Here is a 26,618-nt window from a genome sequence, read left to right as displayed (position 1 = left end):
GCCAGCGAGCGGGCGATTAGCACCCATTGCATGAATTATGAAACAATAACTTTCGGAAGAAGCAGGAGGAGAAAAAAAAAAAGAAGGCTCGACCGCTGGTTTCCCCCGGCCGACTCTACGCACACAGCGCTTTTGCCCCCTCCCTCCGCTCCCTCTGGCTTTTGCCTTTCCCGGAGAGGGGAGAGGTCTGCGGGGAGGGCCGGCGGCCGGCCCCGGAGGAGGGGGCGCCGAGGGGGCTGCGCTCAGAAGGAGCAGTAGCAGCAGCAGCAGGAGAAGATGCCGAGGATGCGGACCGCGGGGTGGGCGCGCGGCTGGTGCCTGGGCTGCTGCCTCCTCTTGCCGCTGTCGCTCAGCTTGGCCGCCGCCAAGCAACTCCTCCGGTACCGACTGGCCGAGGAGGGCCCAGCCGATGTCCGGATCGGCAACGTCGCCTCGGACCTGGGCATCGTGACCGGCTCGGGGGAGGTGACGTTCAGCCTGGAGTCGGGCTCGGAGTACCTGAAGATCGACAACCTCACGGGAGAGCTGAGCACCAGCGAGCGGCGCATCGACCGCGAGAAGCTGCCCCAGTGTCAGATGATCTTCGACGAGAACGAGTGCTTCCTGGACTTCGAGGTGTCGGTGATCGGGCCCTCGCAGAGCTGGGTGGACCTGTTCGAAGGCCGGGTCATCGTGCTGGACATCAACGACAACACGCCCACCTTCCCGTCGCCGGTGCTCACGCTGACGGTGGAGGAGAACCGGCCGGTGGGCACCCTGTACCTGCTGCCCACGGCCACCGACCGCGACTTCGGCCGCAACGGCATCGAGCGCTACGAGCTGCTCCAGGAGCCCGGGGGAGGCGGCGGCGAGGGTCGGCGCGCCGGGCCTGCGGACAGCGCCCCCTACCCCGGGGGCGGCGGCAACGGCGGGGGCGGCGGCGGCTCCAAGCGGCGGCTGGACGCTCCCGAGGCCGGCGGCGGGACCGGCCCGGGCGGCCGCAGCAGCGTGTTCGAGCTGCAGGTGGCCGACACCCCGGATGGCGAGAAGCAGCCGCAGCTGATCGTGAAGGGGGCGCTGGACCGCGAGCAGCGCGACTCCTACGAGCTGACCCTGCGGGTGCGCGACGGCGGCGACCCGCCCCGCTCCTCACAGGCCATCCTGCGGGTGCTCATCACCGACGTGAACGACAACAGCCCCCGCTTCGAAAAGAGCGTGTACGAGGCGGACCTGGCCGAGAACAGCGCCCCGGGGACCCCTATTCTGCAGCTGCGCGCCACCGACCTGGACGTGGGGGTCAACGGGCAGATCGAGTACGTGTTTGGGGCGGCCACCGAGTCCGTGCGGCGGCTCCTGCGCCTGGACGAGACGTCTGGCTGGCTCAGTGTCCTGCACCGAATAGACCGCGAGGAGGTGAACCAGCTGCGCTTCACTGTCATGGCCCGCGACCGCGGGCAGCCCCCCAAGACCGACAAGGCCACCGTGGTCCTCATCATCAAGGATGAGAACGACAACGTGCCGTCTATTGAAATCCGCAAGATTGGGCGTATCCCACTCAAGGACGGGGTGGCCAACGTGGCCGAGGACGTCCTGGTCGACACTCCCATCGCCCTGGTGCAGGTGTCTGACCGAGACCAAGGCGAGAATGGGGTGGTCACCTGCACCGTGGTGGGCGACGTGCCCTTCCAGCTCAAGCCGGCCAGCGACACGGAGGGTGACCAGAACAAGAAAAAGTACTTCCTGCACACCTCGGCCCCTTTGGACTATGAGACCACCCGCGAGTTTAACGTGGTCATAGTGGCGGTGGACTCCGGCAGCCCCAGCCTCTCCAGCAACAACTCCCTGATCGTCAAGGTGGGAGACACCAACGATAACCCGCCTGTCTTCGGCCAGTCAGTGGTGGAGGTTTACTTTCCAGAGAACAACATCCCTGGGGAGAGGGTGGCCACGGTGCTGGCGACAGACGCTGACAGCGGGAAAAACGCGGAGATAGCTTATTCACTGGACTCCAACGTGATGGGTATTTTTGCCATCGATCCCGATTCTGGGGACATCCTCGTCAATACGGTGCTGGACCGGGAGCACACTGACAGGTATGAGTTTAAAGTTAACGCCAAGGACAAAGGCATCCCGGTGCTCCAGGGCAGCACCACGGTGATCGTGCAGGTGGCTGACAAGAATGACAATGACCCTAAGTTTATGCAGGACGTCTTTACCTTTTATGTGAAAGAAAACTTGCAGCCCAACAGCCCTGTGGGGATGGTCACGGTGATGGATGCTGACAAGGGGCGCAATGCAGAGATGAGCCTGTACATCGAGGAAAACAGCAACATTTTTTCCATTGAAAATGACACGGGGACCATCTATTCCACAATGTCTTTTGACCGGGAACACCAGACCACATACACATTCAGAGTCAAGGCTGTGGATGGAGGAGATCCTCCCAGATCAGCCACAGCCACAGTCTCTCTCTTTGTTATGGATGAAAATGACAATGCTCCCACAGTTACCCTTCCCAGGAACCTTTCCTACACTTTACTGCCACCTTCAAGTAACGTCAGGACAGTAGTAGCTACAGTGTTGGCAACGGACAGTGATGATGGCATCAATGCAGACCTTAACTACAGCATTGTGGGAGGGAATCCCTTCAAGCTCTTTGAGATTGATTCCACCAGTGGTGTGGTTTCCTTAGTGGGGAAACTCACCCATAAGCATTATGGCTTGCACAGGTTGGTGGTGCAAGTGAATGACAGTGGGCAGCCTTCCCAGTCCACCACAGCTCTGGTGCATGTGTTTGTCAATGAAAGTGTCTCCAATGCCACTGTGATTGACTCCCAGATAGCCAGAAGTTTGCACACCCCCCTCACCCAGGATATAGCTGGTGACCCGAGCTACGAGATTAGCAAGCAGAGACTTAGTATTGTCATCGGGGTGGTTGCTGGAATTATGACAGTGATTCTAATCATCTTAATTGTAGTGATGGCAAGGTACTGCCGTTCCAAAAATAAAAATGGCTACGAGGCTGGCAAAAAAGATCACGAAGACTTTTTTACACCCCAACAGCATGACAAATCGAAAAAGCCTAAAAAGGACAAGAAAAACAAAAAATCAAAGCAGCCTCTCTACAGCAGCATTGTCACTGTAGAAGCATCTAAACCAAATGGACAGAGGTACGATAGTGTCAATGAGAAGCTGTCAGACAGCCCCACCATGGGCCGATACCGATCAGTCAACGGTGGGCCTGGTAGTCCTGACCTGGCCAGGCATTACAAATCTAGTTCCCCATTACCTACTGTCCAGCTTCACCCCCAGTCACCAACTGCAGGAAAAAAACATCAAGCCGTACAAGATCTACCACCAGCCAACACATTTGTGGGAGCAGGAGACAACATTTCCATTGGATCAGATCACTGCTCTGAGTACAGCTGTCAAACCAATAACAAGTACAGCAAACAGGTAAGATGCTTCTCAGATGTATCTAAATATCCCAGGCAAGGCTAATAACTGAGACAGAAAACATCTGCAAAGTTTGCTCTTCTCTTTTTTTGAAGCTGTGATTTAAAATTATACTAGCAGGAATTTAATGTTAACTATAGCACCATTGATTTGGCGGAGGTCATCTATGCCAGGTACACCACTATATTTTGCAAGTTAGACCAACTTTTACTAAGCTACTAAGGAAAATATTCGAAGTAAGCAGTGTTTTGTACTTCTCTTCGCATGTGACAGCCCAAATCCACGCTACATTTTGTGTTTCCAGAACAAATAGGTATATAGTGTTTGGATGATTAGCTTTAACCTGGAATTCTTTTCTGTTGTGACTACTAAGTGGATAATTGTATACAGAGAGAATTTCTAAAGTTACTACTGGTGTCTGCGCAGTTCGACACTCTGAAAGTTTTAGCTGCGTTACACATTATGCAGGATTTTACAGATAAGTGAATGCTGACTCACGCAAATGTTGTGCCAAGTCTGAGATGCGGAAGTACTGTCTATGTTGACAAAAATGGTGGTCTAAAAATACTTAGTGATATACAGATGTCATGAAAACTACATTTTCAATAATACAATATTTATAGGTTATACAATCAGCATTTATATTCTTCATGGTTGGTATTGAAAGTTTATAAGCAAAAACACATTATAAGAACCACTTATCAATCCAGGCCACAAAAGTGTTCATGTTTGATGCACTGTGTGCAAGAATATTTTGATATGCATTATGCTGTACTGAGGCTATAAGGGCATTGTGGAATATCTGCTACAGTTGTTTCTCAGTAAAATGTGGATGCAGTATAAAATGTACTTCTGAAAGTTTAGCTTGTGTGGTATACGTAATACTCGCAAAGTTTACTTTTTCCACCCACTAAAGTTCGACACACAGCAAATAAATCCTTTTGGAAACTGTCGTGTCTGATGTTAGAGCAACTCTGCTAATAGAGCTTCTAATAAATCACATATTTCTTAATTTCAGGACTCATCTCAAGAAACACATTTGTAACTGTCAGATAGTATTGAATAATAGTTTTTCTATTATATATGCTTCGCATGTGGAATGTGTGATCAGAGAAGAATTAAGGCAAAGGAAAGAAGTTATTTTATAGCCTCATTAAAGATGTATATTGATGGGCACCTTAAAGATATTACAGAAGACATAGTATCTTATTGCTTTCATACTTTAAAACATTAGTTTCCTAAAGAAATATTTGCTGTATATAGTACTTTACTGTTGCTTTTTGGATAAGGAGATTCAGACTTAATATGCTTTAATGTCCAATATTCAAAGCAAGCCAGGTTTGAACTACATTGTATTAAATGGTTGAAAAGACATCTTTTGAGGCATGTGAGGCTGAGTTATTTCTTTTAAAGTGATATTTGACCAGTGGAAAGTTTATATCTATTGTGTCATCGCTCTACCTGGAGTTAGAAGCAGATTTTTGTTTTGTTTTCAGTGCTTTTATCAGTTTTCTAAACAAGGACAATGGCAGTTAAAATAATAGCACTTTTGTAAGATTACTTATAAACACCCCAAAACAACTTGAGATCTGTTGAAATTTCCATTGAAAATTATAGTTTGTAATGCAAAAGCCCAGTGAAGAGATCTTTGTGCAGAATATTTACTTCTTTAGCTGTTATCCTGATAGGACTTCTTGTCTTGTGGCTGAATGGCATTTGCATTTTAAATGGTGGACTCTTATTAAACTTCTGAGTGGATGTATCAGTGGCAGATTTATAGATTTTTTAAAAAAATGTAACCACCTCATATGGTCTGTGCTGTCACTTAATCTTTGTTTGGCTCATCAAATGGGGTTAGCTCTATATTCTTGAATATTTAAAACAGCCAATGTGAAGACTGTTGTGGCATCCTGTCTAAAAGGCAAAGTGATATGCTTATAAATAAACAAATATATGGCATTAATCTCTTAGCTGTGCAAAAGAGTTCACATACCATACAAAGCCATTGGAATAAATCATGTAGTTTGTCAAAAGTGACTTTGGAAAGCTTCTATGTCCTTAGGTATTCAACAGATGTATAACGTTTTAACCACAATAAATAGCTAACTTAAAATGAAATAAAGGCGAATAGAATACATTCCCCTTAATGTAATTAGTAATAGTAATGGATACACTTCATCTCAATATTGCTGTCAGGGGACAGGGATCCATTTACATAGTTACATCCTGTTTAGACATCAGACTTAATAAACAGGATCTTTGTTGTTTTGATTTTTGCTTGTACTATAAATAGGTGATTTTTTATTTAAAAAAGATATTACCTTTAGTTTTTGCACATTGTCAAAATGTATTTTCTTTGATTAACCTGACATAAAGTGAAATTTGTAAATGAATACAGGGTTTTGTTATAGTTTCCCCCCTTCCATAGTGAATTTATCAAAGGAAAAATTACAAGGTTACCATCTTTTATTTCCTTAAGTCAGGTATTAAAACTCTGAGACTTCATCTGACATAAAACCTTCATTTTATTTAATAGTTTTCCCAAATTGCCTCATCACAGTTCTTTACTTGATATTATAGAAACAATGTCTGTTACAGTCTTATCTTCATGACAATTAGACATTTTGAAGTGGCACACTTAAGTCCTTTTAATAAGCTACATTATAATAAGTTAAACAGCTTTCTAGACATAAAAGTTTGTAAATAAAGCCCTCCTCCCTCCATTTTTTGTTTAGTTTTCACAGCTCTAGAGACATTCCGATGAAGCTCCTATAGTTACTCTTGGGCAGAAGCTAAGAGATGTATGTTGAGGAATTGCTGGAATTATTTTTTAAATTCACATATTAGGAAAACTAATGATGTAACCCCAAGTTGTCCAAGTTTAGACCTTTGCAGTTGAAGCCTTTGGTCTATAATATTGTGTCTAGTTGAAGAAAATTTAGATCATTGACAGCATTATTGAGAGTAAGTGTCCACTTTTCCATTTCATTCTTCCTTTGCTTGATAAATTTGGTCTTGATGATTATTAAAGTTTTGTAAGTACGTCTGTGTTTTAATTTATAAAATAGAGGCAGAAGCATTTTATTTTTCTATTTTATTCTTAAATCTCAGTGTTTTACTGTGTTGTGTTTTTTTCAGTTTTCTTAAAAAGTAAACATAATTCCAGAATATTAGTAGACACATATAAAAGTATGGTTGCCACTTTGTTTATTAGGTTCAGGTCTTATTGAACTCATCCTGGCCATGCTGTTATTTAGATAATGCACTGGCAAGTAAATATTTTATTGTATTTAGTAAATGCAAAGTTAGGTACTTTATTTTTGGCAAGAGTATAGAGGATGCTGCTTGAATAAACATTAGTTTAAAAATCCATTTGTAGCTGATCCTGGAATACTCAAAAAAATTTTTATTTACTCAAGTGACAGTTCTCCTTGCATGAAGAACTACTGAATGTAATCTGAATAATGTACTCTTTAATTGATCAAATTATGCTCAGTATTCATTGTACCCTGAGTTAAAAAATATGGCAGAAATTGTTTTAGTTTTTAATTACTTCAATTTTGGAAGCAAATGTATGACATGACTGGCCATCATCTAGTAGAGTTCTAAGCACTGAGAAAACTAAATTTCAATTTGTGTATGTATACTACACCATACACATTCCAGCGGAAGTGCATCTGGGGAGTACTGCTAACCACAGCTTCCAGTGTTAATTCTATAAGCAAAATTTCTACAATATGGTTCTCCTGATTGTAAGTAAGGGCATTTTTCAAGAGACACAATGCATCTAGATATGGTGGGATTTCTGTTACCTTTGGCTTGGTATCATAGACAAGAAACTAATAATGATGAAGGGAAGGCTGTCTTTACTAAGGTGGTATCTACTAATGCAGTGTTACCTGGAGCTCTGGGTAAAAGAAGGGAACAGTCATCCACTGATCTGATCTGCAGTGAACATCTGAATTTTTATGGAAGTCCAGGTTTGACAGTGTGAACACAGGCCAAACTTATATTGTCAGTTAATGACTTAGACATAAAAACACAAAGTCAATTTAAAGAGTTTTAAGTAAATCATTGCCTAGGTAAATATAGCTAAATCATGTATTCTTGTTATCTTTCTGTCTTTGAGTAACTACATATTTCATATATGGAAAAGAGTGCATATGTTATATATCGAAATCTCTCTCTCTCCCCCATCTTCCGCTACAGAAACATATACAGATGTATTCATATAAACCAATTATGGTACAACTTAACTTTTATTTCATTGTGGTATACATACTTTTCTTTTGTATGTGAAAAATATTTGAACTTTAAACACATACAAAATCAAAATAAATCGTAATCAACTACTTACTGTCTGTATCTAAAATCACTAGTCATCACATTTCAAATCTAGAAGAGAGTAGCTAAAACTGTCTCTTGACTTTTATAGACAAGGAGACAGGTTCAGTATGAAAAAGTAATCCGATTTAATTTTATAATCAGGAATAGAATGTGGACAAGAGTCCAGGTCATGGAGTGCAGAGTCTGGTGTTCTTTTTTATTCTCTTATGATCTTTAGGTTTGAAAACGAGAGAAATAATTTTTGTAACTTCCTCTGAATATATTTCAATAGCGACAGAAACCTGTTGAGGTTTATTTATGTATGTATAAATATATGTATTTGACTATGTAGACTGACATTTTTACTCATACTTTTATCCTCACCTGAGGACGTTTTTTCATTGCTTTTAGAGGGAGAGGAAGGGAGAGAGAGAAACAGCTCTTGTTGCTTCCTGCATGTGCTGGGACAGGGTATCGTATGCACCCAGACCAGGGTTCAAACCTGCAACCTAGGCATGTGCCCTGACCGGGAATAGAACAACGCTCCAACTCTCTGAGCCACAGGGCAGGGCTGTACACTGACATTTTAAAAATAGAATATAATTCTGTTTTAGGCTCTAGTTTTTAATCTATAAAATTATCTGGCAAATTGTAATTCAAATTTTATAGAGTTTTAAAAGAAATTAGTATTTCTCTTACCCTTATGAAAAATGGCAATTGATAACATACATTGAAAGGTTTAGAACATATATTCAACAAGTTAATTGACAGAAATACTTTCTTTTCCTTTTATTGATTCCAGAGAGAATGGGAAGGAGGGAGAAAGAAAGGGAAATAAATATCAGTGTGAGGGAGAAACATCAATCAGTTGCCTCTAGCACGCGCCCCTAACTGGGGACTGAACCCCGAAACCTGGGCGTGTGCCCTGACCGGAAATCAAACCAGAGACCTTTTCCTTTGCAGGACAATGCCCAACCAACTGAGCCATACTGGTCAGGGCAATTGACAGAATTTTTAATTTTAGCAGAACAGTGACGATACATGTAGGCACCTATCTAACATTTGGTCCATCCTCAATAAAAACATATTTTAAATGCAAATTAATGAGATATTTCTACACATTAGTAGGAAACTTTCCATGCATTCTATTTGGGGTAATCTTTGTCCTTTTCCAGCAATATTGATGATTCCTTTTAGCTTCTATACTCCTTTGTATTTTGCAAACTTTGCTCATGCACTTTATCTTAGTAGCATCTTGAATGAAAGAGTGGAACAAAAGTAGGTTTACAGTTGTGAGTACACAAAACATAGTTTATTGTTATTAATTGTATTATTTTCCATATGGTAAACCTACTTTTGTTCCACCCTATACAATGTGAACTATTTTTTTCCTCTACATTTGTTTTATAGCAAAATTTTAGAAGAATGTGGTATTTTGTTATTTTTCAATTGGATTGCTTCCTTGTTAGACAGTAAAATCTAATGTATTAGAGTCTAAATTTATATACTACTAATAAACATAATTAATTTTTTTAATTTCAAAATGAAATATGAACTATTTTTAAAACTAAATATAATGTGACAAAACCATTACTTTGCCATAGCCACCAATGCTATTAGACAATTTAACATCATCCTTCCTCGCCCCCGCTGGGAAAGGGTGGTGATGAAGATTATGTAGGAAATTTAGTGTAATAACTGTTTAGAGCTTTATGTTCAAGCTGTGTGTAACCAGTTTCTAGACTATAGCAAAGCTCTCCATCCATTCATTTACTATGACTGTATAGAAATCGTAAGATCTGTTTGTGTGTGTGTATATATATATATATATCTCTTGAGTCAACTTTGCTTATCTTTCTTATTTATTTTAACAGCCCTTAGAATCTTTTCTGAAGCAGGAACTCTGTTTCAGAACATTACACAGTGCTTTATTTAGCATTAGTGTTGTGGGAGAAATCACATTACAAGAAGAATTGAGCTAAAACCACTAAAACTAATCTTAATTATCACTTCTGGTGAATTAATGTTTTAAAGGCAGAATAAAGCTTTATTTTCAAGGATTAAGTGATGTTTGTATTGAGCTCCAATGCTGGGTATAAACAAGCAAACAAACAAACAAAAAAAATAAACTGTGAAAGCTTCCAAGTAAGGTCCGTCTGACAAGTTAACTTTTTTACCCCAAGCATATTTATTATATACAAATACATAATTTGCTGATAAAAATTCTCTGATTCAAAGCCTCTACCACAGCATTCCAATTGGGCATAAGACACTGGGGAAATTTCTTTATCGCATTATTTTTTACCTGCATAAATCTTTATTTTCCTTTTTTCAGATCCGTCCACATCCATACATTACTGTGTTTGGCTGAATTCCACTCTAATATGATGCTCCATTATGCACCATACTCTGATGACCTGGCTACTCCGAAACCTGCTGGAGCCTGCCCTTGGCCGTGGGGTGTCAGCCAATCACTGCTTGTTCCACTTGCTGTGCATTTGATTTTCAAGCTTTTTTTTTTTTTTTTTTTTTTTTTTTAATTTAAGGGAAAATAGTATTAAAATGAATAAACATAAAAGAAACAGTATTAATAAAGAAATGTGCCTCTAATGGATGTCTAAGTCACCAGGAATTCCATTCTCAAAGAAGTGGTTAGCAGAACTTAATTGTGAAGATTAAAAAAAAAACAAACCAAAAGACTGGTTTTGTGTGAATGAAGGGAGAGTAAGTCTATCAAATCTGTCTATAATATTAAATACTGATTTTCAATAAAATCATACATTGATCAATATTTTTAAAGTATTATGTAGTCACCACCTTTTCCAAACCAGTGAGATAGTTCTTCTAGATTAAACAATAGTGTCTCTTGCTCGCTTGTTCTGTGTGGATATTTCTAAATACCACTGTATGTGTGTATTTGTTTGTGTTCCCACACTTGTGTATGCAAGGACCTTGAGCAATATTTATTAAAAGTATTGGCCGTAAATCAAATTTCATAGATTAGTTTGGTATTTACCACAGCCACTGCCAAATGTATTGTTTTTTCCCCTTAATTTTGAAATACTGGCCAGAGTACCTAGGTATTTTTTGGTTGAAGTCCTTAAGAAAATTTAGAACCTTTCAGTTGGATTTGCTGTAGTCACTGTGGTCACATTCAGAAGGAATGTGTGTGGCTTCTTGTTTTTGTGGGCTACATTAATCTGAAGGCTATTTGATTTGATGTCAGATAACATAAATTGCAGCAGCTTCTGAAAATTCAGCTTGTTCTATTACATGTTGAAAGAACAAGTGGCCAAATTTTATTTGCATGAGTGATTTTCCAGGTAAGTCAGGAAATCCTCTGGCTGGTCCCTCTACGTTATGTATTTATGTCTCTATTTGTTATGTTGTATAGGTTTATGTGCCATAAAATAAATGTTTCATATGTAAAATTTGACAAATTTATAACTCATTTACCACATTATCTGCCCTCTTAAAGTTTCCCCTAGGTTTTGAAATACTGACTAAGAATGCCAGATTCTTGAGAATTTTTTGTGAATTGTTTTCAATATAAAAGCCCTTTAACAAAATAAATAATAAATATGGGAACAATATTGAAGTATGGAGTGATAAGAAATGCATTCTAGCCCATGTATCTCTAATGTGTATATTTCAAGCTTTTTATTCTTTTAGCTGTTGATTTAATTTTGTAAAATATGAAAAATTTCAGAAATATCATTGAGACTATAATACAGTTCCTGAATAAAACCAGATTTCCCTCAACCTGTTTTTATTTTGAGCACAAGGACAAGTGTAAGAAGTTGGTGAAAAGAATGTTTATCACTTTCTGCTTCTTGTAAATGTCATGTTTCTTCATCCTAAGTAGTAAACTTCCTTAGACTTCCTTCCGTTGTGAATCCTGTAACAAATCATACCAACTCAAAAACAAGTTATAGACAACAAAGTCCAGAATATGGGGATAACCTAATATGCAAATGCATAGAGGCATTATTCATGAACTCCTTCACAAAGAACATTCAAAGGTAGCATTTTGCAAACTTGGGTTGCAGCACACTGTTGGGGCCTGATTCAGTTTGTGAATCTCTGCCAAAATTAAAATGACATGAAATAAAGTAGAAAAATTCCAAGTATGTCACCCATATTGTAAGAGTAAATATTGTCTTGAGCGAACCATGTTTCAGTTGTGTTTTTGTGTATATTTGTGTTCCTGTTCTTGGTTGCTACACAGAAAATTTGTCTTACTGTGGAAGCAGTTGAAAGAGTTGAGGACCGCTCCTCTAGATTGTTTTCTATGGGAAATGGTGGCTATTTAATGTTATATTAGGAAAACATAATAAATCACATTAGCATGATCAACAGCAGCATTTACTTGGAGAAGCCTATTCTTCTTCTTCTGTTTTTTAATCTTTGAACATGTCACCGTTGGTGTTATCTCTGCACAGACTTAGCCTCTCTCCCACGCCCCCGCTTCCAGTTGACCAGCCTCCTTTGTGGTCCTGGAGTTCACCTTTTAGGCAAGTGCCCGTGCTCAGGTGGAAATAGACTCAGAACACACCACCCATTACCGTACGGATTTTAACATTTGGACACTTTACTTTAAAAAACAAGACACTAATCCAGTCTTCATTAAGAGGAATATGATAATGTCACAGACTTTTATATAAAATTTATTTCTTTTAACACATCTAACATCTTTATTTGTACTTAGTATGCAAAGAATACTAAGAGTCTTCCTCCTTATGGAATTAATACAGTATAAAGAAGATTACAAAGCAGAAAAATAATAGATTATTTTTGCATAATTCTTCTTAAATTTGAAAGAATTGCATGTCCCCTCAGAGCATTTGAGAGAGAAAGCAACCTCTTCATTTTTTCTGAGGTGACACAATTAATGAACAGCTTTATCATGACTCAGGTGGAGCTTTCTTAAGAACTTTATGAAGTCTATGAAGAAATGTCCACTTAAGAGTTCAAGAGGACTGAAGGCACTCAGAGGAAGTTGTGAAATTTGTGCTTTTGAATAATTTACCCAAATTTATATGGGTAAAATCTTACCACAAGACTTATTTAGGCTAGGCAAAATTGTCCAGTCATAAACAGCACTTCATACTATCAGAAAAGAAAGTGCTGTGGGTAACATTTGAAAATCTAATTAATCTGATTTATACACAACAGCCTCATGTGATTAAAAAAAACCTCAATAATTAGGTAACTTGCTTAAACCTAACTTTATTTTTGAGGCTATTTCTAAAATAAAAAAAAAACGAAGTCCTTAAGAAGTAATTCCACAATTTAAAATACCTGTCCAGGAATAATTGTTAATTTTGAAAAGCACTTCTTTGATGTGTGTGATTGTTTTAAGCCATGCATTTTACAGAGAACAGATTGATTTGTTGTATCTTTAAGAGCACTGGAAGGTTTTAGGATGTAATTAAATGATGGCTAGAACAAGACACTTGCCTCACATATAGGACAGTGCAAAAATAATACATATAAAGCAAGGGGTACATGAAACTTAGAGGGACCGCCCCCAAAGGCTTCTTTGTTATAGTATTTCCTAGGGCCTACTAGAGTGCCTAGCACACAGGAGACACTGATACATATCTGATGAGCAAATGAACAGAGGGTGTAGTCTCTGGTGCTAGGTAGCCTGTAGATCCCTGGCCTGTGTGTAGCCACTTTTCATATCAGACTCTGAGAGTGGACACACTGTTATTTTCTTTCCCTGCTGGGCCCATGTCTTTATGATAAAAGGCTACCTGCTGAGTTGGTTAGAGTCCTTGCCTTCTCTGCTGGCGTGTGACTCCTGTTTCAGCAGCAAATGAGCAATTCTCTGATGTCCCCTCCTTCCTTCTCCCTGATGGTGTCGTAAACACCATACACTTAAAAAAAGACAAAACTAGTAAACTTTGCAATTATTTAAGGCCAGTAAGGGAGACCGTAGAATGCACAGTAGACTTGTGACATCTTTTGACCTAGGTATGAAGAAGAAGCGTGCAGAGGTGGGTGTTTGGTATTATTCTAGAGACACATACAGAGTTGGACAAAAGTAAGTTTACAGTTGTTCGTATGGGAGGTAATGCAATAAATTCATAAATACCAATACAAGAATAAACGGTGTTTTGCGTACTCACAACTGTAAACCTACTTTTGCTCCACCCTGTGTGTATTCGTGAATACACGCGTGAGTCTCTCTTCATCAGTTTATGTACTTGTATTCCTGCGGATGTTTAATTCAGTGTGCCAATCCATGCTTGCTGACAAAGGATAAGGTTACATTTTCATTCTGACTGCCTGTGGTGAGCAGTCATTTCTAAAGGTAAAAGCCTGGCATATCTGGAAGGAGAACCATGTATTGGGTTTACCTAAGGAAAGAGGTCTACAAAAAGGAATACACCCTCATTCGGGGTGGTGGGTAGTGAGGTAGGAGCTAAGAAATGCTTTACGACTCAAAAGCCCTCCTTGGTTTTCTCACTATTTTAAAGTGCACCTCTTTTAAATTGCAAACGATCTCTGAAAGTGTTCTTTTTAGCCTTTGGCTCACCTGGGTGTAAATTGCTTTAAGCAGATAACTAGGTCAGCACCTTACAAAGATCGATAGTTCTTAAGAAATGGTGATTTCATTAGGGTTTGAGGAAGGGCTGGCAGCCTTCAGTAGTTGAGAAGACAGAAAACTCTGTTAATTTAAGGCACTACATTTGGGGAAAGTAGGGTGAGATTACATCAGCAAAGGGAATGCAGGTGTTTGTGGTCTTGAATTTTGGCTCTGGCCCTGGAGACTTTAATGATGCCACTGAATGTCATGGCTGAATATGATTACAAGATCAGTGTCAGAAAGTAATAAGTCTCCACTTCCTTCCATTTTCATCAGGTGTTTTGTTTTCAGTTTAGAATATCAGATCCAACTGCTCTGTCTCCATTCATTTTCTACCCCCTGTACTTTGGGGAGAAAGGAAAAAATGCAGCCTTTGCACAACAGCGCATTCACCTCCTTTTTACTAGTATTATTAGATGACTGTCAAACAAATAGTTGCCACACTATTGCCATGTTGCTGTTTCTTATCCTAACTTAATTCAGTTCTCAAAAATTGAGATCCAGTAGGTCTGTACCGTACATAACCCAAAACCTGAATTTTTAACTCTTCCCCCTCAATCTAATTGCAGAAGGTGGGTCAGGCTATAACAGTTCTAGGTTTAGAGCTCCAGAAATTCTTAACTTCTGCTTACGGGTTCTCCCCTCGAAGGCCTGTGGCGCTATAGAAAGCTGAAGCTGGATAAGGCAACCCGGAAATCTGCCTTTTTGCCTCCGCTCTGCCACTGACTGGCCCATGTGACCTTGTGTAGTAAGTCCGTTCATGTCCTGAAGCCCTTGGAATTTATCTTCTGTCATTTTACGTAACTCCGGCTTTGATCACATGACGGGGTTTAGGGAGGGTCGCACTGACAGTTGGAACTTTGTGGAGCATACTGCAACTTTAGGTAATGTTTCTCATTATCCATGAATTTGTCTAAGCCTTTCTGAAGGTGCATTTATACTTTTGGGGTATTTTCACTATTTATTATATTTAAAAGTTTTGTTTTGTTTTTTTAATTTTTAATTTGTTGTAATCACTTTTTTGGAGCCTTTGATATTCTCTTATCCTGGCTGATTTCTTCAAAGTGATGCTGACCCCTGGTCAAGATCAAGGTACAACAACTGTGTGCCTCTACATATGCCGATAGGCACTGGATATTATTAGAATTACTTTCAGTGTCTATCGACGTATCAATGGTGAAGAAAGATACGTAACTTATCTCTGTAAAGCAAATCGTTTAGGAAAAGCTCGAAACAATTTGGTATTATTAATTTTGACACTTTTTAAAAATTTCACCACTTTTTAACACTTTCTTTTTTTACTTCCATGCAATATTTCCTGGGAGTTTTTCCTTCATTCCTCATACCCAACCTCTAACATTAACAGTTATTATTTATTGATCTTTTATTCTTTGCCAACCACTTTGCCTAGGGGTCTACTACATAATATCCCTTACTCCTAACATCTCCAGAAGGCAGACACTGTTACTATCTCTGTGACAAATATAACTGGGGACAAAGAAAACAGAACCTCTCTTAGATCCCACTTCCTCTACCTACAAGAGTCTGAAGTACTAACAGTGCACTCTCTTCCAACATACTTCTTTCTCCAAATCTGAGACTTATTAGCATAGTAGTCCTGACTGACTTTAACTTACATATTTACATGGTTAAGCCTTTGTATGCATTGAGTTCTAGTCCACAAAAACCTATGTATTCCCTGCAGGATTAGAAGAGAGAGTCTTTACTAGCCTACTAGGGCTGCCATAGCAAAATACCATAGGTAAACGACTTAAACAACAGAAATGTTTTTTCACAGTTCTTTTGGTGAGAAGTCCCAGGTTAAGGTGCCAGAAAGTTGGCAGAGAGAGAAGTTAGGTGTTCCTTCCTCTTCTAAGGACACTAATTCTATCAAATTTGGGCCCTACCCTTATGATATCATGTAACCACAATAACTCATGAAGGTCTTAGCTCCAAATTCAGTTACTTTGGAGACTGGGGCTTCAGTATATGATGTTGAGAGGACAGTTCAGTCTATGAGAGTTCTTTCTTGGTTCAAACAACAACACATTGGACTCGACTATAATTTCTTCATATGCTTGTCACTTTATCACATGCAATCTCTACCTTTGTAGTTGGATCGGTGTGAAAAAAGGAAGGAAAGAAGGAAGGAACCTTTCCTTTTTCAGATCATCTCCAAAAGGCAACCCTATAATGTACTGTTGAATTTGATGAAAAATTGGTGCAGTTGTTACAGCTCTTGTGAGAAATAGATGGATCTATAACATAAGTGCATGTACATAAAGTGTGAGCTTAATTTTTTAGCTTATTATACTAACTTTATGGACATCCTTGAATACTTTCTACACTATTCAGCTTCTGCAGGGATTTGTGATATTAAGTAACACCTTATTTTAATGTTGCCAACCAGTAAATGCATGTATGTATATTAAAGGATGTAAAATCAATATTTACATAAAACAGTCAAAAATTGTTCCACGAATGTAACAAAGGTCTTTTAAAATGATTGTATTAATCATTAATCATAAATTCCTAGTAAAATTTTCAGCATTACAGTCCAAATGAAAAGCAGCAGTAGGAGTTAAGTGGGGAGGGAGTCAATTCAAACAGCAATAATGTAGGCTTAATAATCCTTCTTTTCAAGGGACAGTCTCAGTGGATTGTCACACACAGTGGCACAATTGGCCTGACAAAGATCCAGTGTGTCTGATTTCTCATGGCATACAGAAACCGCCAAGCACGTAACGGAGGCTGATACCACACTCTGACTCTTCAACCATCTTATGTGCATGCAATACACTTTGTGTCATGACACAGATTCATACACACATCGAGGATATTTTCCACTGTGCCTTTTTATTTTCTTAATACAATTAAACATTCATTTGATAAAATACATAATGAGTAGCCTGGGAACTACCAATGGATATATGAAGTGATCCTTTTGTTGGGGTAATACAGGGTAAAGTTGTCAATCTTGGAAAGAAGAATTACCTTTCTATCTTTAGGTCAGAATTTCTAGACAATGGTGCCTAACAGTCGAATAGACTTTTCCTAAGAAGTACCTTTTTAGGCTTCCTGAGCTAATTTTGCATTTGACCCCCTGTATTAAAATGGCAAGTTAATCAGTTCTTTTGTTCAAGGGAATGGCAATAATTATGGCATAAATTTAAAGTTTTTCTTATTGCACCTAAATTTTCTTTTCAGTGTATTTAACTCTGAACATAGGATCGATTTCAGATACAGAGATAGTATTTCTATAGGGCATTAGGAACAAAAGATAGTAATGCTATTTGTCCCCAAAACAATACACTACAGGTCAAACATTTTAAAATTTACTTTGTTACAAAAATTTATTGCCTTTTTCTTTACTATTTTATCTTTAATAAGAAAAGTGTGTATAAGTATTATAATATGTATATGTATGTATACATATACAATACACATACAGAGGTAGTACAGTTAACATTTCAGAGAGCAAATACTTAATAAGTGACTATTGTATGTCAATTATTTGATTAAGTGCAAGGCACTAAAGAAGCAGTGATAGTAGAAACAGACAAAAACCTCTTCCCCTACAGAGATTCAATTTTCGTGGTATAAAACATGAATAATGGTAACTAAAATTGTATTGCATCCTATGTTTCTACACAATGGTCAACGTTTCGTATACACAAGTATTAACTCATTAAATATGTACAACCCTACAATTTAGTGCCTATATAATTATCTTTATTCCATAGATGAGGAAAGTGATGCACAGCAGAGGTGAATAACTTGCTCATGGTCACACAATTTGTAAAGTGGCAGGGCTGACATACACAGTCTGACTACAGAGGCCACACTCATATGTATAGGCTAAGTAGAGGGAACACTTCCATATAGTTCTTTGAGAGTTATATTGGAGTCATATACTTCTCTTTAAATTCCTCGGTGGTAATTCAACCTTCCTATTTTAATACCTTTTACTACGTTCTTGAAAATAGATCACTCAGTCCAATTTTTAAAATAGTAACATGTTAAATCTTAATCAAATCAAAAGACGGAAAGGTAGCTATTAGACTAGTAGGCACTCCTTTTCTTTCCTCTATTCAGTCTGTGATTTTGGGAACACTTCATATTTTCCCTTTTTTCTGTTATTTCATTTTATTTTAATAAATTCACTTTACTCAGTATTCACATAGTCATTTTTGTTTGTTATATTCATAGCAGGAAAGCAAATTAATTAATTCATGTGAATTGACATTTGATTTAGGAAAGGAAACACCTTTTTATAGAGAACAAAATTTTAACTAGACTTTTAAACTGTACACTTTGCTTTTTATAAAAAAATTCTCGTCTTGAGTTTTTTTTTTCTTAAACATTCACAATATTTGAAAGAAAGCAAAGTGTAAATGAATTCCTTATAAAATATTTTCTGTAACTTAGTCTGGTTTTCTTTAAATTAGGTGCTCATTATTAAACGTTCAATTAAAATATGAGCTACAAAATTTTATATATTTTCTTTTTAAATATATTTTTCTATTTCTTCAATCAAACTTTACATAGATTTATTTATGAACCATATTTTAAATTACCTAAAATGCAGATGAGTACCACAGAAAGCCCACCTGAAACTGATTCTTTATGACAATAACGGTACATTAATAGTTCGCTATGACAGTGTTTTCTTAATGTATTGATGATAGTTTTTAGTATAAGGTACTTATTTGTTCAGCTGTATAGCTGTCCCAATATATGAATCTTTGTAATATAACTCTGAGTTCTGTTATATATTACCTTTGTACATTAGTGACCTGAATTGACTTAAGTATTATTAGCATGATTTTTTATTTTTAAGCTTCTAAATAAGTCAATCAAATTTTTGAAGCCTTTGCTTCCATAGTCCACTGAAGAATACATAGAATTTGTTTCTTTAACAAATAGGTATTAAAAACATTGTCAGCACTGAAGTCATTCTCTACAAACAGAAAGAATGATAAACTAACTCGGTAAGGAAACCAACTAACTAATCCTCTCCAGGCTTCACTTGAATCTTACATAGCCCAACACACCACCGCTCTACCATTTGCTTCAAAGTTGAACTTGCACTTGGAAACAACCAATGTAAGCCAAAGTACTCTAGAAACTAATCAGTGTTTTTTTTTTGTTTGCTTACTATGTATGTGCATCATACATACATTCTAAAATTACTAGGTCAGTGGAGTATAAGTGAACTGAAGGGTTGGAAGAGTTTGGTTTGCCTTGGAAAGCTTGTTTAAATTTAGTGTCCGAGAATGAACAATTAGCTATGAATCTATAAATGTTAATGTAGATGTTGGTATACTTTCAGGGAGGGGAAAAAGAGAACAGACAAAGAATGTAGTGTGTTTCATGTAACCACTTTGTGAGAGTGTGGTGAAATCCGTTATTCAGTCTGTATATATGTATATTATTATCATTCTAGCAAAATGTTTCTTGGATACACCTCATGAGTTTTTTGTATCCACTTAGACGTGTGGGAATTGTTTCCAGGCCCCAGTAGTAAAAAAATTACCTACAGTACACAGTAAGGAAGTCATAAAAATTCATGCTTATGTGTTTTTGAAAATTCACAGGTATTGATTTTGAACATTTCATTGTTCTTTTGAAAAAAAAAAAAAATCCACAGAAAACAGTGTTTGCTAGAACGCAGGCAGGAACTCCTGATGGCACACAAGCATTTATAATCATGTAACTGCTCGGTGTAGCCTGAGAAATGGCTTAATGTAGAATTTAGCTTTACTGTATGCTTATGCTTGCAAATATTTATATAATGGTTTACTAATCTTTAGATGTGATCCTTATTGCGTTATGTCCCCACTATGCCACTTTACAGTGAATAGGATAACATATGCATCTTAGAAGGTCAGACAGACACAGCTTGAAAAAAACATTTAATTTCTGATACGTTGATAATCTACATGTGGATATACCTGTATGCATTTCTTTACTCTGTATCAGACATGCTCAATTCTACATTTCAGGTTATAGAGATGCCCCCCAAAGCCAATGGCAGTGGTTTGTGTGAAAGCTAAACAAAGGAAATGCAGCATCGTGTCTAGTCCTTCGTTACTGTGTAATGCGTATCGGGCAACTTAACTTGTGTTGTGTTTACCTGTGGGATGCTTTTTGGATCTCTAGCCTCAGTAAGGACCGAAGGAGAGCAGCAGCACTTGAACTGCGATTTTTGTTTTGCTTTGGTCTAGTGTGAGAAGGAAAGAAATTATGCATCATATGATGTTTCCTATAAAAAGACATTGAAATGCAGAACGATCCTTACATCTAAAAGCATGACTTACCATATAATATACCTCCACATTAGTGGATTCGGTCCTGCCTGGGAGGAAGACGCGGATTTTATAAGATTCAGTTACGTTGTGATCTCTAATGTTGAGGAAGTTACTCAATGTTTCTTCATCTCATTTTTTCTAACATTCAAAACTCCATGGGAAATGTAAGGAACTCTAAAAATCAAATCAGGAAACCTTGGACATTGACTGTAATGGAAGTAGAGGAAGCAAAAATGAAGTAATGGCAACAAAACTGAAGCGAAGTATTTTCCTAGAGAAATAGTAAAAAACAAACAAACAAAAAAACAGAAACCCTCTTGTTTCTCAAAATAGCAGTGTTATGTTGTCATTTTATTCCTAGCACTCATCTGTGGTGGAGAATTGAAGATGTTATTTTATCACTCTGAGTAAAAGCAGAAATGTTTTATTGAAGACAAGAGAAAAACTGTGCTTCAGAACTAGAGAGGAAAGTCTCAATTTACAAAAGGAAAAATATGAAGGATTTTGCTCAGGGGTTCAAACATGTTTGACTTACGCATTTTTTTTATCATTTAAGCTGGTTTCTTGCTGGGCCTTTTTATTGAATAATTGAAAAAAATCTGGGTTGGGGAGGAACTTTTTCATCAAAGGCAAAATATAGGAAAAGATAAAGGTACTAAGGGAATATTGATAGGAAGTTGTATCTTTCTGTACTTTCATGATCGCCTGCATAGTCCCCCTAAACTTATAGCTGAAATGCTCTGAAAAAAATATCAGGCCCTGAGGAAAATGCCAAAGAATAAAACAACATTCTGTGTTCCTCCAACTCCTCACTTCTCTCACTCCATTAAATTTTAGAACAGTTGTAACAAAAAAAAAAAAATAAATCAGTTTAGTGAGCATTGAAATTTTGGGGACATACTGGCATTTTTGAAAGCTGCTTTCTAATAGTATCCCTTTGTCATTGGAAGATACAATCCAAGACCCTCAGTGGATGACTGAAACCCTTTATTGTACTGAACCCTATGTATAGTATTTTTTTCCTATATATACTTTCTCATGATAAACGTAAATTTATAAATTAAGCACAGTAAAAAATTAATAACAACTAGTAATAAATAGCAGAATTATAATATGCTATAACCAAAGTTATGTGAATGTGGCCTCTCTCTCTCTCTGATCTCATCTGATAACTTAGATGTCTACTAAGTGACTCAAGGGCAGGTAACTCACATAGAGCATGGATAAGCTACACGAAAGGATGCTTCACATCCTGGGAGGGACTGAGCAGATAGCACGAGATTACAACATGCTTCTCAGAACAGCTCGAAATGTAAAACTCACGAATTGTTTATTTCTGCAATTTTCCATGTAATACTTTCAGACTGCACTTGACCACAGGCAACTGCAACCGGAGAAGGAAAAACCACAGATAAGGGGCAACCACTCTATTAATCATCTCACTAGATTTCAAATTGTGGAGGAAGATTGCTAGAACGATGACTTAAGCAAAGTGGACACTCTGTACTCGGTAATCTTCCTGAATGACATCAAATCAGAGGCAATCTGTGTCATGACCCTTCAGCATCTTCTCCGGTGCAGTCAGTTTATGATAGTACGAGGTGTTGCTCTTTCTTTTTTCCCCAGCGGCATCTTGCAGGTTTTAATACTTGCTCTGCCTTCATTTTTCGCCCTCGAGCTTACTGAGCTATATCACTGTCTCAGAGGAAGTCAGATGTCAGTAAGTCCCGCGCAGCCAAGGGACTGCAGTATTTTACACACTGAACGTTTCTGACGTTTTCCGATCCCAGGTGCATCGAGAAAGCTCTAAAGGACTAACACATTTGGAAGTTTCTCTTTTATGAGAAAGTTTCCAATATTCCTTAATCACATAACTAAAAATTAATAAAAACAAAGGTAGAACTTGAAGTTTGCCTACAATGTGTCTTCACTAATCTGTATGATTCTAAATAAGGAGGGATCTTCAGTAGGATTACTGAGGTTACATGTCCAAATGAGTGTTGTTTGTCCACTTATTTAACTTTTAGTTATTGACTAAACCATTGCACTAAGAATATACATAAGGAGCTCACAGTCTTGCGGAGGAGGCAGACTTGTAGAGATATAATTATATAGTAGTATGATAAGGGTCTATAATGGGAGCTCTAGGTACCCTGGGAAGGACCTACTGATTCTTAGAAAACTGACAATTGACGAGTACCTCACAGGAAGTTACAGTGTAGCTCTGAATTCTTTTCTCCTGTACCATCAGGCCAGCATTAATCCTGCTGCCTTGGCCTTGGGGCATGAACTGTTCTCCTTGGAGCTGACTTGGAATGTATTTTTTTCACACCCCATCTTTCTTTACATGTCAACAGATTTTTGCTTTTTAGGCATTTCTAATGGGTATATTTTTGGTTGTTAAAATTAGAACTAGTTAATGAGCAATTCAGTGACCCTCACTGCTGCTATCATTGAAGTGATGGAAAGAAAAGGGACACACGCTGCCAGGTAATTTCCAAAAGAAACATTATATAGATGCCTCAGATCATAGCAACATTGGAAAACTTACACCCTGTCAAGGCAACATCTTTGAGAAATATAATCTATCTCAGTCATAAGTTACATTTTTCAAAAAAGAGTCATGTAACATTGTATTTTTATACTTTTTAGTAGTTATGGATTATCAAAAGAGAACTCTAAGATATCCCAACAAAAATCATAATGATTTTTAAAACTATTTCTAATTATTTTTATGTGCTTTTTTTTATGTGTGTATGTGTGTGTGTGTTCACACTCCTTTTCACTGGAGCCCCTATAATGTGGTCTGTAAACACTGGTACTTGTTATCAACTGGCTTCCAGTCAGTTATGCTTAAGTGACTGGTTGATGACAGCTTTTAAGGTATCAAGTCCCCAAGTTATATTTCTATTTATGGAGGATTCTAGGGAAACAAAAAGCCATGATCGTTCTTTGTCCCTTGATCTCTTAAAGGTATCACTTCACAATGGTATTCCTTATTTAGTGCCAATGCCAACCATTAGGAGTAAATTACTCAATTCATTATATACAATTATATATTTTTTCATATATATATATATATATTTAGTCTTAGGTTAGATTTTGGTCTATAGGCCCCACATCCTCAGGAGATAACAGAGGCTCATAATCCTAACCTAGATGATAAAAATAGATTCAAAATTACATTTCTATCATTTCTGAAAAGTATTAAAAAGAAGCAGCGGGAACAAGGACAAAATTTTAAAATGCCCTTGTCTAACCTCATGGAAATAGACCTTAAAATGAGATTACTCATTGGGAAAAGAACCAGATTGCTTTTCTGGGATTAGCTTCAGTCTTGAGGCCTGTAACATGGCGGGAAAGCAGCGGGGTAGATATTCTGGAGGAGGGCATCACAGTACAGCGAGCCTTGGCTGCAGCCCTTCCCTTAAAGTTTCGGCATTTATGCTTCCTCATGTTTTATGCTACCAAAAGTTTTATTCACCTGCGACCTCATTTTCTGTAACTATTCCTGAAATATATTCCATTTACTTACTATGAAACCTTGCAGAAGCTCTATAATTCTCTCTGGGCAGTGCTTTGAGCTACTACATCAGTTGGGATATTCTATGGAGAGTATATATACACTAGTGAATATCAGTGGTTTAATGTGGTAATATTACAAGCAACTATTCATAGGAATCGGAAATTAACTTGATGCCAAAACATTCCAGCTAACAGTGGCTGTTTCAACTATCTAAGTATGGTTGATGAAAGACAAGAGTTCCTTCCTTCCTTCCTTCCTTCCTTCCTTCCTTCCTTCCTTCCTTCCTTCCTTCCTTCCTTCTTATTTCTTTCTTTTTCAAGTTTTTGATTGGGTAGAACCTAGTAAATCCTAAATGGATGTTAGCCGAAGTGGGCTTTTGAAGATTTACTAATCCAGGTCATTTTCACCATCCGTATCATGATGAATTATTTTATGAATAGAGCAGCATAATTAGTCATTTGAACAAGATGTATTTTAATACTTAAAGTTTTTCAATGCATTATTTTGAGTTATTTTCCATTAAGACAATTTATATATATATTTTAAAGGTGTTGGTTAAAACCATCTGTGTGATGATAAAATGTTGTAATACGCTTAATATAATTAATGTTGCACTGCATTTAAGACAATGAAGGCATTGTGGTGCTATACAATCAGAAGACTTTAGTTTATGTCCTACATGGTATGTTGGCTCTCACATCTAAACATAATTTCTCAGGTGTCTTCCTGACTGGATTGTAGTCTTGTGGTAGTTTCCTATTTTCCTTAAAAAAATGGTCATGAACATAGTGGCTTAAATAACAAACATTTATTTCTTGCAGCTCTGATTATCAGATGTCTGAAGTGGGTCTTATTAAGCTATACATAATGTGTGGGAAGGACTGTGCTTCTTTTTGGAGGGTCAAGGGGAATATCTGTTGTCTTGCCTTTTCTGGCTTCCAGAGGTTGCCTGCATTCTTCAGCTCTTGACCCTCTTTCATCTTCAAAGTTAACAACAGCTGGTCGAGTTTTTTTCTTATCGGATCATTCTGAGCCTTACAATCTTGTCGCTCTTACATGCATTAAAGGACACTGAAATTACATTGTTTTCACATGGGTATAATCTAGGAAAATCTCCTTATTTTAAGGTCAGTTGAGGGGCTATTATTCTGGTCACTGTAGGTCTGATAGGCAAACATTCCAAAAATTTGAAAACCACATTTTATAAACCACAAAAATATTATTTGGGTAGTCTCCAGTCTTTTTTTCCCTGTGCAATCTCAACATTTTATTTTAACACCAAATCAATGTTTTAGTATTACCTGTACTATAGCTTACTTTTTCCTCCAAATAATTTATTGATATTTGAATAAACTTAAGGATTAAAAAGCTGAAGTAATCAGGTTGCTTTTCAATAAGATGAAAGGTTTATTTTATACATGAAGCCATCAAATATTTTAAGATGTGCCCAGTAATATGATTACCAATTCAGTGATTTCACTCTTAACTTTAATAGGAGCATAAGACTGGAGCAATTTTACAATCTATTTATTAAACTCATTTAGTGTCCATTACGTACAAATACTATGTTGCTTTTAGATAGCGTCTGACTGATGTGCTCAACCAGAGGCAATGAGGGGGTGAAACTAGCCTTGAGGTAGAGTAGATATTATTCCTCTTTGGGTCTCAATATCCTAATCAGTAATTTGAAGATAACAGTGTCTGCTCTGCCTTGAGGTAGAATAGATATTATTCCTCTTTGGGCTTCGATATCCTAATCAGCAATTTGAAGATAACAGTGTCTGCGCCGTAGGGGCGTTGTGAGGGTTGCATGAGATAATGGATACAGAGACAGATCCTGGGACATATAGGAACTCGCCAAAGGACAGCGTCTTTCTTCCCTAGGACTTGGCCTGACAGTGATGTGATGTGACCAGAGGGACAGCACAATGGCAGGGCTTTCTCGAAGGCAGGAAGATGTAATCACATCTGGCACAGTTATAATTCCCCTATCTCGAACTGCTATGACTTATGATTTGTTTGATTGTAGGAGCCCATACTAATCATGATTGGACTAGCAGTTATTGACAGAAAAAAGAATATGTTTTGATTTAGAAAAGACTGTTCAGTCATAGCTTACTCAAATGCTTTCAGTTTACTCCGATATGTATTTTTTTTGGAGAAAATAAATCCAAGATAGTGTCCCTCTCCAAAAGAAAGAAAAAGAAATATTGTTCCTGGAGTAAAGATTTGGGTTCACCAATTGTCATCAATCGATGTTCCCCAAGATCCTAGTGCAACATTACCCTTCCCTTTCTCATTTCTGAACTTCCCAGGCTTCCTTATACTAACATCAGTTAGTTTCTTCAAGTCTGATAGTTTGTGTCTCTGTATGAATGTGCAACTTTGAAGAGGCCCAGATTTTCTGCTTTAATCGTGGTGGCAG

General features: G+C 38.1%; 1 protein-coding gene across 6 annotated transcripts in view; it reads left to right on the top strand.

Annotated features, from left to right (window-relative positions):
• The first annotated feature begins 211 nt into the window (after window positions 1-211).
• PCDH7 (protocadherin 7) overlaps window positions 212-26,618 on the top strand; it is a 412,199-nt gene continuing 385,792 nt past the window's right edge. For 5 of the 6 annotated variants that reach the window (XM_090266996.1, XM_090266995.1, XM_090266997.1 and 2 more), the window contains exon 1: window positions 212-3,435. In XM_090266996.1, coding sequence (XP_090123122.1) covers window positions 277-3,435 — 3,159 coding nt within the window. In that variant the 5' untranslated portion in view covers window positions 212-276. Of the gene's footprint in view, window positions 3,436-10,096; window positions 10,447-26,618 lie in introns of those variants that run through there. The other variant, XM_090267000.1, reaches the window with a different exon arrangement.

The sequence above is a fragment of the Furipterus horrens genome, unplaced genomic scaffold (assembly GCF_987537825.1).
Source record: "Furipterus horrens unplaced genomic scaffold, mFurHor1.1.pri manual_scaffold_2, whole genome shotgun sequence".
Classification (NCBI taxonomy): Eukaryota; Metazoa; Chordata; class Mammalia; order Chiroptera; family Furipteridae; genus Furipterus; species Furipterus horrens.
Note: the sequence above shows the minus strand (reverse complement) of the source record. Positions and strands in the feature narration are given on the sequence as shown.